This window comes from Manis javanica, chromosome 2, assembly GCF_040802235.1.
Source record: "Manis javanica isolate MJ-LG chromosome 2, MJ_LKY, whole genome shotgun sequence".
NCBI lineage: Eukaryota > Metazoa > Chordata > Mammalia > Pholidota > Manidae > Manis > Manis javanica.
In genome coordinates this window covers 20,472,760-20,492,148 of record NC_133157.1, presented here as the reverse complement: position 1 = coordinate 20,492,148, position 19,389 = coordinate 20,472,760, and the positions used below count along the sequence as shown (strand labels likewise).

The 19,389-nt window shown below is 36.4% G+C and overlaps 1 protein-coding gene across 7 annotated transcripts in view; it reads right to left on the bottom strand.

Moving 5' to 3' along the window:
- Positions 1-17,120, bottom strand: part of PTBP3 (polypyrimidine tract binding protein 3) — a 95,283-nt gene extending 78,163 nt beyond the window's left edge. For 2 of the 7 annotated variants that reach the window (XM_017677275.3, XM_017677277.3), the window contains exons 1-2: positions 16,695-17,119; positions 13,805-13,838 (exon numbers count right to left, since the gene is read on the bottom strand). In XM_017677275.3, coding sequence (XP_017532764.1) covers positions 13,805-13,838; positions 16,695-16,702 — 42 coding nt within the window. In that variant the 5' untranslated portion in view covers positions 16,703-17,119. Of the gene's footprint in view, positions 1-13,804; positions 13,839-16,029; positions 16,550-16,694 lie in introns of those variants that run through there. The other 5 variants (XM_017677278.3, XM_017677279.3, XM_073226137.1 and 2 more) reach the window with 4 other exon arrangements.
- Positions 17,121-19,389: the final 2,269 nt, after the last annotated feature.

Here is a 19,389-nt window from a genome sequence, read left to right as displayed (position 1 = left end):
TATCCTGAAAAAGTAGCAAAGGTCTGGGTTTTAGTTAGTTGTCACACCTAACAATTTACTGCCCTGATAGTAATACTTACATTGACACCTATTTTCTGATATATATATATATATATATATATATATATATATACTTGTAAGTTCCTTTGAAGCCAATCATTGGAACGTCCCTCTTCTCATACATACATAAACAAAACCTTGTAATTTTTTAGATTTCTCATAGCAAAGACTTGGAAAACCTAACATCATTTTACAAACAAGGAAACTAAAGCACAAATGAATTAAGTAACAAATCACACTACAAAGAGTTGGCTCACTCTCCCCACATTTATTCAACACAGTATTGGAGGTCCTAGCCACAGCAATCAGACAACACAAAGAAATAAGGCATCCAGAGTTGTAAGGAAGAGGTTAAACTGTCACTATTTGCAGATGACATGATATTGTACATAAAAAACCCTAAAGAATCTGCCCCAAAACTACTAGAACTAATAACTGAATTCACCAAAGTTGCAGAATACAAAATTAATACATAGAAATCTGTGGCATTCCTATATACTAACAATGAACCAGTGCAAAGAAAAATCAAGAAAACAATTCCATTTACAATTGCATCAACAAGAATAAAATACCTAACTAAGGAGGAAAAAGACCTATACCCTGAAAACTACAAGACACGCATGAGAGAAACTAAATAAGACACCAATAAATGGAAATACATCCTGTGCTATGGATCAGAAGAATTAATACTGTCAAAATGGCCATCTTGCCCAAAGCAATCTACAGATTCAATGGAATCCCTGTCAAAATACCAATAGCATTCTTTAATGACCTAGAACAAATAGTTCTAAAATCCATATGTTACCACAAAAGACCCTGAATAGCCAAAGCAATCATGAGAAGGAAGAATGAAGCTGGGGCATTATGCTCCCCAACTTCAAGCTCTACTACAAAGCCACAGTAATCAAGACAATTTGGTACTGGCACAAAACAGACCCATAGATCAAAGGAACAGAAAAGAGAGCCAGATATAAACCCAAGCATATATGGTCAATTAATATATGATAAAGGAGCCATGGATATACAATGGGGCAATGACAGTCTCTTCAACAGCTGGTGTTGGCAAAACTGGACAGCTACATGTAAGAGAATGAAACTGGATTACTGTTTAATTCCATACACAAAAGTAAACTTGAAATGGATCAAAGACCTGAATGTAAGTCATGAAACCATAAAACTCTTATTAGAAAATATAGGTAAAAATCTCTTGCATATATAAACATGAACAACTTTTTCCTGAACACATTTCCTCGGGCAAGGGAAACAAAAGCAAAAATGAACAAATGGGACTACATCAAACTAAAAATCTTCTGTACAGCAAAGGACACCATCAGCAGAACCAAAAGGCATCCTATGGTATGGGAGAATACATTCATAAATGACATACCTGACAAGGGGTTAACACCCAAAAAGCAAATAACCCAATTAACAAATGGGCAGAGGATATGAAGAGACAGTTCTCCAAAGAAGAAATTCACATGGCCAATAGACACATGAAAAGATGCTCCACATCACTAATTATTAGGGAAATGCAAATTAAAACCACAATGAGATATCACCTCACACCAGTTAGGATGGCCACCATCCAAAGGACAAGGAGTAACAAATGCTGACAAGGATGCAGAAAAAAAGGGAACGCTCCTACACTGCTGGTGGGAACGTAACTTAGTTCGACCATTGTGGAAAGCAGTATGGAGGTTCCTCAAAAAACTCAAAATAGAAATACCATTTCACCAGGATTTCCACTTCTAGGAATTTACCCAAAGAAAACAAGATGCCAGATTCAAAAAGACATATGCACCCCTATGTTTATCGCAGCACTATTTTTAATACCCAAGATATGGTAGCAACCTAAGTGTCCATCAGTAGATGAATGGATAAAGAAGATGTGGTACATATACACAATGAAATATTATTCAGCCATAAGAAGAAAACAAATGCTACCATTTGCAACAACATGGATGGAGCTAGAGGGTATTATGCTAAGTGAAATAAGCCAGGCGGAGAAAGACAAGTACCAAATGATTTCCTTCATTTGTGGAGTGTAACAACGAACAAAACTGAAAGAACAAAACAGCAGCAGACTCTCAGACTCCAAGAAGAGACTAGCAGTTATCAGAGGGAAGAGAGTGGAGAGGGAGGGAGAAGGGGGTTAAAGGGCATTATTAACATACATAATATAGGGGGGGCACAGGGAAGGCAGTATAGTACAGAGAGGACAAGTAGTGACTCTACAGCATTGTACTACGCTGATGGACATTGACTGCAATGGGGTGTGGGGTGGACTTGATAATATGGGTAAATGTAGTAACCACAATGTTGGTCATGAGAAACCTTCATAAAATTATATATCAATGATATGTTAATAATAAAAAAATTGAAAAAACAACAACAAAAGAAATTTAGGAGTTGGGGTCAGGAATCAAACCCATGTAGGCCAATTTCAAAGTCCTTTTAATTGCTACAGTAACTGCCAAAATATTAAACCATCACTATGTTCATAATAGGAGATTAAGCAAGTGACAGTATATCCATCCAATGAACTACTAGGTGGTTATTAAAATAATGAGGCACTACACCTATCAACCTGGATATAAATTCACAAAACATTGCTCATTTTGAAAGCCATATACTAGATCTACATGTACTATGTAATAAAATACACACTAATACAATATGTATTAATAAATAATAATACAAACATACATATGCCATGGGCATATATGTAAATGTGTATAAGAAAATTCACCTAAATATTGGCAGAGATTACTGTATCTGGTTTTTAAATCTGACATGTTTAAATGTTAATTAAAGGGTAATTTTCATTTTAAAAATAATGAACTTCAAAAATTTTACCAACACACACATTTGCCTCAGGCTCCGTAGCTAGGTCTTTCAATCAAACATATGTCATGAGAATTTGTGGTCAATTCTGCTGCTGACCATTACTGAACACATTAGCATACCAAAAATGTTAATAAAAAATTAAAGTCTCTTTTTGCATCATTTAGTGATTTGCAGGCACCTCTGAATTTTGAAATAGCCTACCATATGAACCTAGGCTAGTTTTCATGTTTCCTTAGTTTGAAAAAGAACATTAAGATATCAGAGTTAATGTTAACAAGCCCCAACAGATGGAATTCCAATGTATTACAAAAACAGGGTTGTATTCCAACCTCTTTCTCATCTTAGTGAAACTACAAACGTACTTTGCTGCTTTAGTAGACTGGAAGCTATGCTTCCATCTCTAATTCTAATAAAATGGTATACTATATGTCCTAGATAGACCAATCAACTTCCAAAAATAATGGTGCTTATTAGTCAAATACCATCCAGAATATTAATTTACCTAAAGCCAAAAAGACACCATGGTGTACAAAAAAAAACCAGCATGGGCTTTGGAAACAAACTTTGAATCCAGCACGTCACTTTTCACCTGTTAGACCTAGAGTATTAGGTGACCAAAACATCCTAAGCTTGTATCCTCTTCTGTAAAACTGATCTAATATTAAATAAAGTCATTTTAAAAGGACTTCTTATACACTGACCTAGAAGACAGAGATAAAATGCTCTTTTTTTAATCTGGGGGAGGGAACAAAAGCAGTATTGGTGAACAGAATGCTGATTTTCTGTCTACTTTTCTATCAATAATTGAGAGAGGTTTGAAATCTATGACAAACTATGGATTTGGCTATTCCTTCATCCAAAACTGTTATACAACTTTCTAGGAAAATGGCTTATTTTTGTAAAGAGTCCTCTCTTGAATGACAAATTCTAAAATTTCAGTAGTGCTAGCTCAGTATAAAAGTCTTGATTCTCTTCAGCTACTATGAATTGCTCCTTGGTTATTGATGCTATTGCTCAAACATGTCATCACTAGCAGTACAGTGATGAAGATCCTGTCTGCAACAGTGACTGAGTACACACCACTGTTAATCTGTTAGTATTCCCTCCGTATGTACAGATGGAAACTCTCCTCTGGTGTTTTTGTCTTAGCTACTGTTGCTCCTAACCTCTCCAAGTTGTAGGGCTCTCAAATTCTATATACACTCATTCATTCTCTCCCTCTCTCCACCCGTTTCATACACACACACATACTCCTAATGCCAAAATCACAATAAACATTTTAGTGTCAGTGTTTAGTATCAGCTTTAAGACCACTGCCAAGTTCAACAATTCTCCATAAGGACTAACGGGACTAAGAATATAGTTGTGTTCATGGCTGAGACTTAAAGACACAAGGCAATATCAGCAAAAAGAGAAAGGTGTATGGCCCCATATCCAAAGGAAACCAGCTGCCAGCCTCCAAGAGCTGTCTCCCAGTAGAGTCACATGGGACATACTTAATTCCTCCAGCAATGAACTGTGATAACACATATGGAATGTTATTTACCAGGGAAGGTCATTAGAGATTCACTGCCCATGGTTTTTATTGGGGACTGGTGACACACACACCCTCTACCAAGCATGCAGCAAAATTCCAGACTCTTTAAGAAAATATAAACTGTATCATTTACACAAAACAGTCTAAATACAATAAGCTATTTTTCCCTCTTAAGAACAACAGATCATACCATTGTAGGAAATTGTTTACCAGCTAAGTCACCAGCAAAGGGCCAACCTTACAAGCAGTCTTACTAAGGACAGCAGTCTCCAGGCTCCTACACTATTTTATGGCTATGTACTAAGCCCAAATGGCCAAGTAAGTCTTAATATTTATTGCAGCACTTGTGGGTTCTATTTTCACAGCCATTACTGCTACTACATTAGCAATGGATTTGAAAGTGAGGAAAACTGAAGGCTCTGTGCTACCTCCACATGATCAGAGACATTGATACAGTGTTGTAGGGTTACATGGGTTACATGGCACAGGCTATGGAGTCACAACTTCTGGATTCAAACCCTGGCTCCACTGCTTACTACGTGATAGATAAGGTATTTGGTCTCTTTATACCTCAGTTTCCACATCTGAAATGAGGACAATACTAACACCTTCCTCATTAGTGTTTTTGGGCAGATTACATGCAAAAATATACACATAGAGGACTTAGTATCTATTATTTAAAGGGAAGTTTTCCTCCCACTTTGCTTATCATTCTAGCTCAGGTTAACCTGACAATTAGAATACCCAGGGTCTTACATCCATGATCATGATACTGTATTAGCAACAGCTACGTTACTAAAATATATCATCAATTTACAGTGGAAAAAATGGACTTTGTTATAAATGCCATTTGGACAACTCAGTAGCCATTTGGAAAAAGACAAAGTTGACTCCATATCTTGCACCACACAACAGGATAAACCCCAAATGAATCAAGATCTAAGTTTAAAAAGTAATCATACAAGCTTTAGAAGACATGAGTGAGTTCCTTTATAACCAACCCTCAGATAGGGAAAGCCTATCTATGACCCCAAATCCAGAGCTATACTACCACCACTACTACCACTGCTACTACTAATGATAAATTCAGTTACCCAAGAATCAAAAGCTTCCACACAGCAGAAAATTTCATAACCAAGTCAATACCTTGGTTTGGCAATATTTGTAATTTATTACAGGGGCAATATTTGTAATTTATTACAGACAAAAGATTTAGCGCCCTAATTTAAAAAGCTTCTAAAAGTTGAAAAGATAAGGATTGAGCCAATAGAAAAATTAAGGACAAGAACCAACATCCCAAAGCCAAGGGAATAAAAATGGCATTTAAAAGATATAAAAATATGTTTTACTTCATTCATAAAAGAAATACAACTAAATCGACAGTATTTCTCACTAAGATTTACAAAAAGTTCAACAATACAATCTTGCTAAGAACTGGGCTGCATAAAACAGAGGTGAATCTGGTACTATTTACCTACAGACACATTTTAACTTTTGATATAGCAATCCGATGTCTGAGCTCTACTTCACAGATATACCTGCATACACATGAAATGACATATGTGCAAGTTTATTGATGAGCTGTGTATTACAGCACAGTTGGAAATAACATTAACAGTCCATCAAAAGAAGACCTAATAAGTAGCTTCTATATCCACAAAAAATTTTACAGTTGTTAAAAAATCAGCATGGGGGAATCTTTAAGGAAGACTCCCTATGTTTTAGTGAAAAAAAAAAAAAATGCAAAGCACAGAACAGTGTATATTAACCTGCTGCCCTCTGTATTAGAAAAGGAAGAAAAAAATGTACACTTGCATTTATTTGCATAAAAAGGGTACGAGAAGTATAAAGAAAAAACTGATAAAATATTACCTTGTGGGAAAGGAAGACAGCACTGAGAATGAGTGTTCTCTGTATACACAAAGTTGAATTTATTTTTTGTTGAATTATTCACTTCTTGTACCTTTTATTTATGAATTTGATTATTTTTATCAAATACATGTATGTAACAAATCAAATACTGCAAAGGCGTTCATATGATAACAGCAAATCTCTCCACCCCAAACCCAATCTTTTCTGCTATGGCTGCCCCAAAACCCTAGATAGTATGCTTATACCATTACTTTTGAAATATCAACTTCAAAAATAAATCAACTGGCCTCTAATATATAAACTTCAGAATTTCTCTTCTGTCCTCTCAATATTTGAAATATATTCATTTAATTCTCATGTAAGTATTTTTCAAGTTTAAATATTATGTTTCTATTTCATATATATTTTGTCAATTTGACATTACCTTTCGGATTCTCCATTTTGAAAGACAAAGTATGGGTGTTAGTAATCTGTTCTCTCCTTACCTCTGCATTTGCCAGCTTCACTTTTATTTTTTCCATTTTTATGGTTGTTACATTATGCCCTGCAACAATAGCATTCTAGGCTTTGTCCATTCATGTTCTGTCCAACATCTGACTCAAAGTTGAAAATCAATAAACAGCATTACATTTTTCTGACTTTATAAATACTGTTCAAGGAAATTCTGGCACATTTCATTTTTTATGCTATGATCTAATGTCACAACCTTAGAACCACTTGAAAAAGACTGTTCCTAGAATCAAGATTAAATGGATTCTTTATTATATGCCATCAGTTTCTTAACACCATGCCACATTCTAATTTAGTTCATAGACCATGTTTTTTGTTGTTGTTGTTGTTTTCTGTGACATTTTTAACTGCTCTTATTTTCTTCACACCATCGTCCGTTATTGTAGCATCAAATTTTCCCCAAACTCTTCATGACACCATTCATTCTACATAGTCCTAATTTTTCTTCCCAACATCTCCTTAAAACCCTCTTTCCTCCTGCTTCAGCACAGAATGCTTTCGAGGTCTTCTGAACAGCTGTTAACCTGAGTCTTTTCACCTTTGTTCTGGGTTGGCTCAACTTTTTTCTTTAACTTCTGTCTTTCTTGTCCTTAGCTTACCATTTTGTTGGAATACATGTTTAAATAACTACCTAAACAATGATGGTAAACATTATTTTAAGCTTTAAGGTAAGCTTTTTGGGTCCGTGCATGTCTGAAAACTCTATCTTCATAATTGTACCCTCACAACTAATCACATGACTTAGTAAAGAATTCTAAGTTAAAAATGATTTTTCCTAAGAAAATTACAAACATTTTCCCATTTTTATCCAGCACATAGTGTAGGTTGGTAAGTCTACCCATTCATTGCTTTGAAGCTGACTTGTTTTTTTCCCCTCCCTGGAAATTTTCAGAATCATCTCTTCATTGATGGAATTCTAAAGTCGCACAATAATATTACACAGTTCATGGTCCTTTGCATTCATTGTGGTAGATAATATACTGGTAGGTCTTAAGCCTCATCCACTGTCAGGCTATAGAGGTAATAAATAGGTTGGTCTGAAGCCTGAAACTAGCATGACTTGTTTGACCCTCTGTCCTTTGTACCTGCTGTACTCAGTAGTTGATCTGAAGCCTGAAACTAGCAGGTATTATAAACTCACATCCCCAAAGCTATAAACTAACAGCTGTGGAGAAACTGTTGAAGCTGGAGGATGTGTGGATGTCAGAAACCAAAGTAATAAGAGAAAAACCCTGAGAAGGTTGAAAGCCAACATGAAGTGGTATATGGGGGTGATGGGATGAGTGGCTACCAACTGCCACTGAGGATCCAATAGTCTCAATGAGGGTTGACAACTTGGAAGGAAGCTTTTTAAACCTGTTCTTGCCTAAAAATATTTGCAGAGATATAAAGCCTTACTATACACAAAGATTTGTCATAAACACAAACACGTTATAAACTTTTTTTTAAAAAGTACTCAAATCACTTGAAAAACAAAGCTAAAAGATGATACAAGACATATAAAAAAACAAAAGTAATCAGGCATTTTAGTGAAGTTTATATTGTCAAAAGAAAATCTGAGGTCTAGAGAAAATATGTCTTTTGTAATTCAGAACTAAAATTCTAGATTATGATAATGAAATATAAGGGAAAAAGACAAATCAACAGTTGAGTTGAAACATTAACACATTGCTCTTAGAAACCAATAGACCAAATATACAAAATATGACCAGAAAAAAACAAATAATACAATCTGTAATTTCACCTATAGATATATTGAATACAGAAGCAGTTATACAGCTAAGAATACATATTTACAAAAATAGACATTATGTCAGGTTGGCAAACTCTTATCTGTAGAAGGCCAAAGAGTATTTTTAGACTTTATGAACCATACAGTTTCTGTCACAATTACACAAAAGCAACCATAGCCAATATGAAAATCAATGAGCATGGTTATGTTCCGATAAACATTTACAGACAGTGAAATTTGAATCTCATCTATTTTTTCAAAATATTATAAACAGAATATTAACCTTTTTATTATTTTTAACTATTTAGAAGTATAAAAAGCATGTTAGTGTATGGGATGTATCAAAACAGGTGGCAGTGAGCTCTATTTAGCCCTCAAGTCACAGTTTGCCAACTCCTGCATGTCTCAATATTATCTAAATGAATATACCGAGCAGACTATGTTCTCTACAATAAAATTAGAAACAGTAACAAAAGTGTAGCTCATGTTTGGAAATTAAATATTTTAAACCACTGAACAAACCTTGGTTTAAAAGTGAAAATTTTTAAAAATCATAAGGAAAATGTAAAAATACTTAGATACAATGAAAATGAAAACACAAATCCAAACTTCTAGGATACAACTCTAGTACTAAGATAAACTTAAGAGTTCTATACACATTTCTGAGGAAATAGAAATTTTTAAGGTAAATGAGTTAGTTATGTAATACAAAAAGTTAGAAAAAGAACAGCAAAGCCAGATAAACATGAAAGAAGAAAAACACTGAAAAAATAGAAAACAATGAAGTCAAGAACTGAAAAATCAAACAAAGATGACAATAAAACCCAAAAGCTGATTATTTTAAAACATTAATAACCGAGCCTCTGGCATAACTGATCAGAGAGAGAAGTAATAAACAATTCAGAATAAAAAAGGAACTAAAAACTACAGACTAAAAATTAACATAAGTACTATAAACTGCAAAATAATAAGTTTATGAAATCAATAATGAATGTATTCTACAAAAATATAAAATCTCAAAATTACTGTGAGGGTAAATAGAGAACTTGAATTAACTGTAAAAATTAAAGATAGTGAAAAAATAGACAAAGACCTCCCACCACCCACTATATACATATATAGTGGTGTATATACAATTCAAGACAGATTGTTAGAGTGGCCTAACTTTATGTTGTCTATAAGAAACCCACTTTAAAAGAACAGGCAAAAGTCTTAACAGATGCTAAAAACAGTAAGTGAATGATTAATAAGTACATGAGAAGGTACACTCCACCACTAGACATCAAGTCAGTGCAAATTATAACTATGAGATACTACTAGTCACTCTAGTTATACCCACTAGAATGGCCAAAGGAAAGACTGTTAATACCAAGTGTTGACAAGAATGTGGAGCAACCTGAACTCTAATACCAAGTTGGCCAGAGTGTAAAGTGGTACATTTTGTAAAATAGTTCAACAGTTTCTTAAAAAGTTAAACATACACATGATCCAATTCTACTCCTAGGCATGGTGTAGAATGAAATGTACATCTATCCAAAGACATACACAAATGTTTATAAAGCTTTATTAATAATAGCCCATTATCTGGAAAGAACCCAAATGTCCATAAACACTAGAATGGATTTTTAAATATTGTGATAATAGTCACATAATGGAATACTCAGAAATAAAAAAGAACTACTGATTTCATGTAACATGGATGAATCTAAAAATCATTTTGCTGAGTAAAAAGAAACCATATATCAAATGGCTTTTATACTGTATGAACTATGATTATTTTATTCCTTTTAGATTAAGTTCAGAAACAGGTAAAATTAATCTTTGGTGGTAGAAAGAAGAACTGGTGCTTAGATTGGGTCTAGAAAAAGGCAACAGGGAACTTTTTGGAGTGATGGTCTATGGTCTTGATTAGAGAGTAGGAAACACAGGCAGACACATTTGTCAAAATTTATTGCACTATACCCTAAAGACCTGTGCACTTCCCTCAATGTAAATGACAGCTCATTTTAAAAAAAGATTTCTAGCAAAGGCTTCTATGTTTCCTACAGTTCAAGCACAGCAGTTGGCAAACATTTTCTGTTAAGGGCCAGAAAGTAAATATTTCAGGCTTTGTGTGAATATGGTCTCTGCTACAACTACTCGACTCTGTCATTATATGGTGAAAATAGCCAGACAATATGGAAACCATGAGCCTGGCTGTGCTCCAACAAAGCTATTTACAAAAACAGGTGGCAAGCTGGATTTGGTCCAAAGGCTGTCCTTTGCTAACCCCTGGTTAAGCAAATAGAAAATCGATCTTCAAAATTCATTTAAATATGCTGTATTGTTTTTCCTATATGGTGTCAAGCATAATAATTGTTAAAATTACAGTCCTTTCTAAACATGTGTGTTTTTCTATACTCATCTTATCACTTAAAATAAGAAGATAACCCTGAAAAAGACTAGAACATATTTAACATGGGAGTTCATTGTTTTAAAAAGTCATTTGTTTTCATAGCTACTACAGTATTTTGAAGCCACGAATGTGAGAAATATTTTAGTTTAAGATAAACTAGCTACTAATAATTAAATTATTAGCTGGAAATCTAAAATACACTTATGTACACACACAAAAAGCTATGTTACCCACAATGCTGATACTTTGGTTTATCTGGTATAATAAAGTTCTTGAAACATGCCCAATTATCACTCATAATCACCTGGCTGATGACTATCATTTAAAATAATTAAAAAGTAAGAATGGCAATTCTGTTTCTAAAAGCATTTCAAAATATGAAGTAACATGAGGAAATTAAGCAAACATTTCATAAGAAGTACCTAAAGCTTTCTTAATTTTCTTGTCCAATTTAGTCAAGGCCAAAAACTTATACCCTGCATAGAGCATTGAGGGTATACAACTAGGTATAAGTAAATCTCAAACACAGCCCTAAACAGCCTGAAAATGTTTACCTGTCTACAAGAAAATTCCAATCTAAAAAAAAAGAATTTAATTCTCCCTTACCAGCAGATATACCTAACTGAAGAAATACTAGAAAGGCTTGGGTTCCAGTTTAAGTTTGTCACCTAACTAGTTGTGAGACAACTGGACATTCATTCAAGTATTTAAAAAAAAAAAAAAGTATTTTTGAGAGCTTATTATGTGCCATACACTAGAAACACAGTACTGAAGAAAATATCAAAAATCTCTGCCCTCATGACACATTCTAGTGAATCACTTAATCTCTAAAAACAATTCAGTTTTCTTCCTCTAAAATAATGGGTTTCATATACAAAGGTATTTTCAATTCTTTAAAAATGTAATCCATATTACTTTTCTGAATCTAGGGAAGTGACTTACAGAACATAACCTGAAATCCACTCTTGCCACTGGCTGCAATGTGTTGTATCCTTATATTCAGACAGCAAATTGAAGAAGGTAAGTTTATATTCTTGATGTTTATATTTACTTAAATTCAGTAGTTTTGGTTTATATAATCTAGACAAAATACGAGTCTTATTGGCCTATTACTTCATACCTCAACTTTTTTGGATGGATCCAAGAAAGATGCAGAACAATCTTATGGGAAATGCCCATATAATGAATAATTGTACGGACATTTCCAGTATTTAAGTCTATAAAAATATAGATTGCCGAATCAACTAATCGGGTTATATTTTCTTCAGAGTAGAATTTGATCTTTGTTTTCAAAGTGTTTGTTGCAAAACAGGTCGTCAGAAATCCCTATTGTGCATTCAAATAAGGTTTCTGTGCCTAACATTTCCATTATTTTATTTACCATCAAGATATATTTTCCCCCACAATGAAACAGGCAAGACAAAATTTCCTTCAAACAAAATTTCTCAACTCCAAAATGGTAAGTCTTTTAAATGTCTCATGTATTCATTTTCCCAGATAAAATCTAGATTCACAAGTTTTATTTTGGTAAGACCAAAACAATATTCACTTTAAATATCCCTTCTCTCACAGGCACCTACAGAGACACTAAAAGTGATCCTGCATATGAGCCTCCAGTTTCTATATCTGAATGTCATTCCCAAATGTGAAACTAACTTAGATATGGGGGGGAGGGGGAGCACAACTCACCAAAAGAGGCTTCTCCATTTATTTTCAACTCATAAAATATGTTCAAAGATTGCCAAAGCAAGCTAACTCCACCCAACTGCAAAAGACAGTGTAAGCAGTAGCTCCCAATTATGCTAATCTTGGACATCCTACTGTTAATTTCAAATGCTGTTTGCTGTATTTATGCTTATTTTCTAAGATGTTCTAAGAATATGAGCACCACAATCAGATTCAGTAAGTGCAAATATATGAGCACTGAGACTGGTAGCAGGAAGACAATGGACAGAAAGTCATACATAAAACATATAAAACACAAACGAATTATTTCTTCCTAATTTCTACAGTAATCTGAACTATAAGTGGCCTCTACAGCAAGATTCTCATCTCAGTTATATCCATACCAAATCGCTAAAGGAAACCTTAAAACATCCTTTTATATTTTAAAAGCCTTATATTTTGAACACTGTTTACTCTATTTTTAGAATCCAAGAAATAAGACTTTGATAAAACTGAAATGACTTATAATTTAGAAGGATTATTACCATAAAATATTAATTATCCAGTTCTCCTGCTGTTCACCTTTTAGGCGAACCCTCAATATTGATAGCTAGGGATAATGAAAAAAAAAGATAGAGCTTTGGAACCAGGAAAAACTGAGTTTGAACTCCAGTGCACCACACTTTGAACACAAACTTTCTGAACCTATTTTTTCTGCTCTAAAATGGGAATATTAATACCTACCTTGAAGGAATGTTACAATAATCAGTAAAAATACATGTAAAGCAGCTGGCACACAGTAGGAATTAAACTTGAGCTGCTCTTATTCTTACTCATAAACATCCAAGAAAAGACATGATAGGAAAATAAATCAGAGCCTAGGTTACATTTAACTGCTTTAAACAAAACAAAAATACTCTGATGGCTGCAGTGAAAGTTTCGACCAAATTTTTTGTTCACGTTTTAGATACACAACATAACTTTGTAGCACCACCTCTTTATATTATATAAAACCCAAAATTAGCTACAGTTCTACTTATTTTGGAGCAAAATAAAAAGGAAAGATGATTATCACACAGTAAAACAGATAATTTTATGAACAAGTGAGATGATTACACCACTGGGGAAAAAAATGCCAAAACTAAGATTTTAAATGCTTATGAAAGGATAGTAAAAAGATTCCTACCTTTAAACCGACTGCTATAAGATCTGTAACAACACTGTATGGAAAAAGTAAAAAGAGAAAATGGAAAACAAAGTTAGAGAACAAGTTTTTAAAAGACAGAGATAATAAGATTAAAGAAAAAAAGAAAAGCATTATAATAACATAATAAAAATAAGAATGTAATGAGTTGTGAAATGTTAATATAAAGAAAAGTGATGGAATAGCCCAGCAACAGCAGAATTTTTTGGTAAAAGCAAAGCTTTAACAGCAATATAAGAAACATAATAAATCAAATTCTTAGTTCTAGAAAAGTATTGCTGTGCTTGAATGAGAATGTGTTTATTATCCATTTACCTCTGTTTTAACAAATCCACACTGAAACTTAAAATCAGCGAGGTTCATTCTTCTAAATTACTGGTATGAATTATGTTTAAAGTTTTAAATGAAACAAACCAGTGAGTGGATTTTACAGAAGTAGAAGGTATCGTGCATGTATCTGTCACCCAAAACAGGTCACCAAAATATAGCTAAGATAATATATCAGAACTAAAATACAAACATCAAATTCCATACATCAAAATTTTCAAAGATTTGCTTTTTAAAATAGTTCTCCCATATCAAAACTGTACTTAAGCATAAATTATCTCAGGAGGAAATGAACACATACACACACACAAGACAGATGGGATTTGAGGAGGTATTAGAAAAATATGTTGACTGGTGGTTTGTTATTTTTTGATTATCCAATATGATGAAAAAGGACCTTTTTCAGGCTGTGTGAAAATGTAGAAATTTAATTATCCTCCTGAAAGTAAAAATTCACTATGTTCATAACCAAATCCCTTAACACCAAGGTGTAAAAACCCCTATAAATTTGTGCCAAACAAAAATACATCTCTTCTAACCTTAAGGAAACTGTCTTCAACTTAGGTTTGTCTCCAGATCGCCTAAGAAAGCTATAACTAATCTATATATTGTTAGTAACTTGTATCTTCATTAATAAAAGTAAATAAACAGGACTCTCAGTTTAGTATGTGCATTTGTTTTAAACTACAACCACGTAGATTTTTTTGTTTTTCCTTGTAGACTCTTGACACCTGAAATTCATTAGTCTGAAATTTAAATGTGATAAGTAACTCATGTGTGTGCATAAAAAAAATACTACGGTATTGATCCTGTTGCAAAGATGAAATACTGCTTCTATTTTAATTCCCAAATGAACTTACCTCCAGTATCTTTCTGCCCCACATATTTAAATCAGTAAACTCAATTCTTAGCTTTGAAATTATATGTAAGGTGAAGAGTTACTCTTAAACACTATGCAAAAGAGTAAGTCTGCACTTCAGTTGTCCAAGTGTAACAGCCATGACACATAACCCGAGTCCTCTTTATTACCACTATAAATTTTCCAATACAAAAAAAGTAGCCTCCTTACCTATCTCAAGTCAAGTTGTCTAACAACAACTTACTACATAAAATTAAACACTAATTTCACAACCTTCGAAGAACTGAAATATTGGCATAATTACACAAATAACTAAAATAGCAGAATTTTGCACACATGAAGTGTAACTGATAAGCTGAGAAAGGAGTTTTCAACAGTGTTCTCAGGGACGCTTCAATTAAACAAAAATAGCTTCAATTAAATTAAACGATAAGGAACATTACAACCATAAATGAAATCTAAAATTGCACTTTGTCTAATGTTTGCAGTAGTGTTCAATCTGCATTCAAATGAGTTAATCCAATGTATCACATAGACGTAATATTAAGACGTGAAACTAAGACAAATGAAATCTAATGAAGGCAAAAAGTGTTGGAATATTCCATCGTCTTTACACAGCGCAACAATCATCAACTATATGGCAATATGTACAGGGTTTTTACTATTCAAGCAAGTTCCATAAATATTCTACAACCTAGAGGTGTACCTAAATCTTGTCATCAAAAGAAGTAAAAAGCCAAAGAAAACGTCAAACGCATACTGAGAATAAATAAGTGGATTTGTAGTCTCTAACAGAGCTGGGTTTTTTTTTTTAATCTTGATATACATATTCTACGACCTTCGATTCATCCACGAAGATCTTAATCTGGCTGCTTCCTTTATCATTAAAATACGTCAGGTCCCACCTCCTATCCTTGGGTCCCCCGCGAAAGATTTATACCAAGAATTCCAAATCTTTTTATTTTGGCCACGGACCTCATTTACTTTTAGAGGTTTGAAAGCTCCCGAAAATTGCACTTACACAGTATTTTACACACATGGCAGGGAATTCACGAAGTTTCGGGGTGGGGGTGGGGGCTGTTCACGGTCATCAAGCCCAGATGCCTGGCAGACGGATACCGCGGATCTGGAGACCTCGGCCGGTCGCCCAGCCTGTCCAGACTCCGGTGGAGCCCTGACTGCGGGACCAGGTCGCCGCCCAGACGAGCACCGACGCGTGCACTCACCGTCGCCGCCACCCCGCGGCCACCTGGCTCCCCGCAAGCTCCAGCAATCGCCCAACCTCACCGGTAAACAGCAACTCCCCAAGCGGGGGGGCGCCCGCCCCGAGCGCCGCCTCCACCTCCCCCAGCGCCGCGCACCATTTTCTGAGAGGAAGTGTCTGTCGGGAGGCAGGGCCGGGCTCCCCGGACTCTCCGCGCGGAGGGCGGACCCCGCGCCCGGCGGCTGCACCCGGCTTTCCAGCGCTTCCGGGTGTGAGGGTGTTAAGGGGTGGACATTACGGGGTCGCCCCGCGGGGACAGAAGAGCCTCCGCACCCGGAAGCCCCGTCGTCGGGCTTGGCCCGTCCAGTCCCCCAGCCGCCGGCGCGGCGCCCGGCTCCCCGGCCTCGGCACGTCCGGCCGAGAGCCGAAAGGAAGCCGGGCAAGCGCCGCCTGGCTCGGCCGCCGCGCCGCCGAGTACTTACCCATCCATGGCCCAGACGGAGGAGCGCACACTGCGGAGACTGACGGGCTCACCACAGCGGAGGAAGGAGGCGGCGGCTGCAGGGCGGCTCCGGGAACTGGCACACGGCGCCTCTCCGGAGTCCCAGCCGGTGGGAGGTGGAAGGAGAGTGGGAAACGGGCGGAGACCGTGGACGCTCCCGCCACCGCCGCGCCCCCGCCTTCCCCACCCCGCAAGCGCGTCCCCGCTTCGCTTCACCCCACCCCTTAGCGTCAAGGCCTTCCCCCCGCCCCCTCCACCGTGGTCCCGCCCTCATCCGGCGCCTGCTCGGCTCCAGGGCGCCCTCTTCCTGCAGTCGCCCTAAGACTCCGCCTCCCGGCCCCTCCTGGCTGCCGCGCGCGCTCCGCCCCCGCCTCCCTCCCGCGTTCACGGGAGCGCGCGCCTTGAGCTGCCCGCTTTGCCGCCCCGCCCGCCCGCGCCTCCTCCAGCCTTCCGGCTTCTCTGCCCAGCGCCGTCTGCCTTGGATATCTCCCTCTACCGGCGGGAAAAGCGTCGAGGACCCAACTCCCGAGAACTGGTAGGAGCGTCCCGCGAGGACCCCGGAACCGCGGCAGAATTGCCGCGGGGGGACGAGGCCGTCGGAGGCTCGGTGCCAAGCACTACAGAAGCAAGCGCGGACTGTCATCTTTAGGGGAGCCTGCGGTCCGGACCCAGGCCCGAGCGAACTCCGCCAGTGCCGGCCCAGCCGCTGCTGGGAGCGGACCTCTGGCCCACACAGGCCCGATAGGTGTGGTTGAAATTAAAATGAATGAGATGAAAGAGGCTGCACCGAATTTGAGAACATTTGGATTTTTGTACAGTTTTAGCCTCTGCTTTTCAACCCAACAATCGGGATTGAATGTATATGAAACATTCATTGCATGATTTGGAATGAACACTATGTGTATATTGCCAGCCAGCATTTTATAAAAGTTTCCACATTCCTCCATGTTAAAAAAAAAAAACAACAAATCTATGAGGGAGTGATGATGACCGTGTTTCAGAAATTAAAACACGAGTAGAATGATGTGCCCACAATTTCACAGCTACTAAGCGCCCTTTCCTCTAGTCTGAGCAGAATCGGATGTATAAAACTAGTGGCACCTCACTTGCTTTTTTCCCTTTTATAGTTTGTGTAGTTCCAAAATCGATTTTTAAATTCGCAGGTCATCAAAACGTGAGCCACTTAACGCTATCCTCGAACAAATTAACCTCCTGTTTAGAAAGAGGGGGCTGCTCCCCCTCTGCCTTCTCATTTGAAAAGCAAGTAACAAGAAGCTCAGTCATCTATCCTTGCTAATAACCTGCTTTTAAATAAGTCGGTGCTCCTCAAGAGATTTAAATTGTAGATTCATTCATCATTCGGTCAATATTTATTGTTTACTATGTGCCAAGCTCTTCAGGAATACCCAATAAAATCAGGTTCTGGCCATTACAGTTGAATGGATTCCTTGGTCAATTTATTATATATTTATTGGCAAAAAGCAGTTTTCAAATAGCTCAGGTGTCTTACTGCGGGAGGCCATTTTTAAACTTCTGCATTTAACCTCAATCTCTCGAAAAGGTCAAATATATTTTGTATGTTAAACACAAATATTAAGTTGCAGTTATAAACATTGCCAAGCTAAGCACCGCATGGATATTAAAAATACCAATTGGTTAAGCAGCTGATAGATTCTTGGCTGCTGTTGTTTTGGGAATATATTCTTTTCTTTAAATTTCCTTATATATTAATTTTTTTTAGTACACAAATAATATAAATGTCCATGCTCATTTTGGAGAATTCAAATAACATTAAGCATTAAAGGGTTGTAATTATTTTCTTCAGAAACCACCCCAGCCCATGATAACCAGTGTAATAATACATGGGGGTGGGGGAGGGATAGTAGTACAGCATGGAGAACATAGTCAATGGTTCTGTAACATCTTCTATGTTAATAGATAGCAACTACACTAGAAGGGGTAAGGATTTTATAATATGGGTAATTTTTGAACTACTGTGTTGTACATTTGAAACCAACATAAGATAGTATATTGATACTTCAATAAAAAATAATAATTATGTTTGCATCTATAATAATTCTAAACTATTTTTTATTGGCTTTTTGTCACTTAAAAATCATGGAGTTTTTTTTCATGACTACTTTTCATCTACTCAATTCTTTTTAATTCTGCATAGCATTTCACAATTTCATGTACATAATTTAACCTTTTCCAAAATAGTGGAGATTTAAAGTGTTTCTAATTATTCAAAATAACTAGCGATATTGTTAAGAACATCATGCATATATTGAATATCTTTGCACAAATATGATTATATCTGAGGAAGATTCCTAGAAGCATAATTGCAGAACAAAAGGTATAAATATTTTCAGATTTGATAAAATACTGCCACTATGATTCCAAAAAGACTGTACCAATTTAGTTTCTGGATTTTAAAAACAAAAGAGTTGTCTTTCTCCTAGCACCAGACCTTAAGATACCTAACAATTTTTTTGTTTTTGTTTTTGTTTTTGTTTTATTAAGGTATCTGATATACACTCTTATGAAGAAGTCACAAGAAAAACAATGTGGTTATTACATTCACCCTTATTATCGAGTCCCCCCATACCTCATTGTAATCACTGTCCATCAGTGTAGTAAGATAACAATTTTCAGTATGAAAAATCATGTCTGAA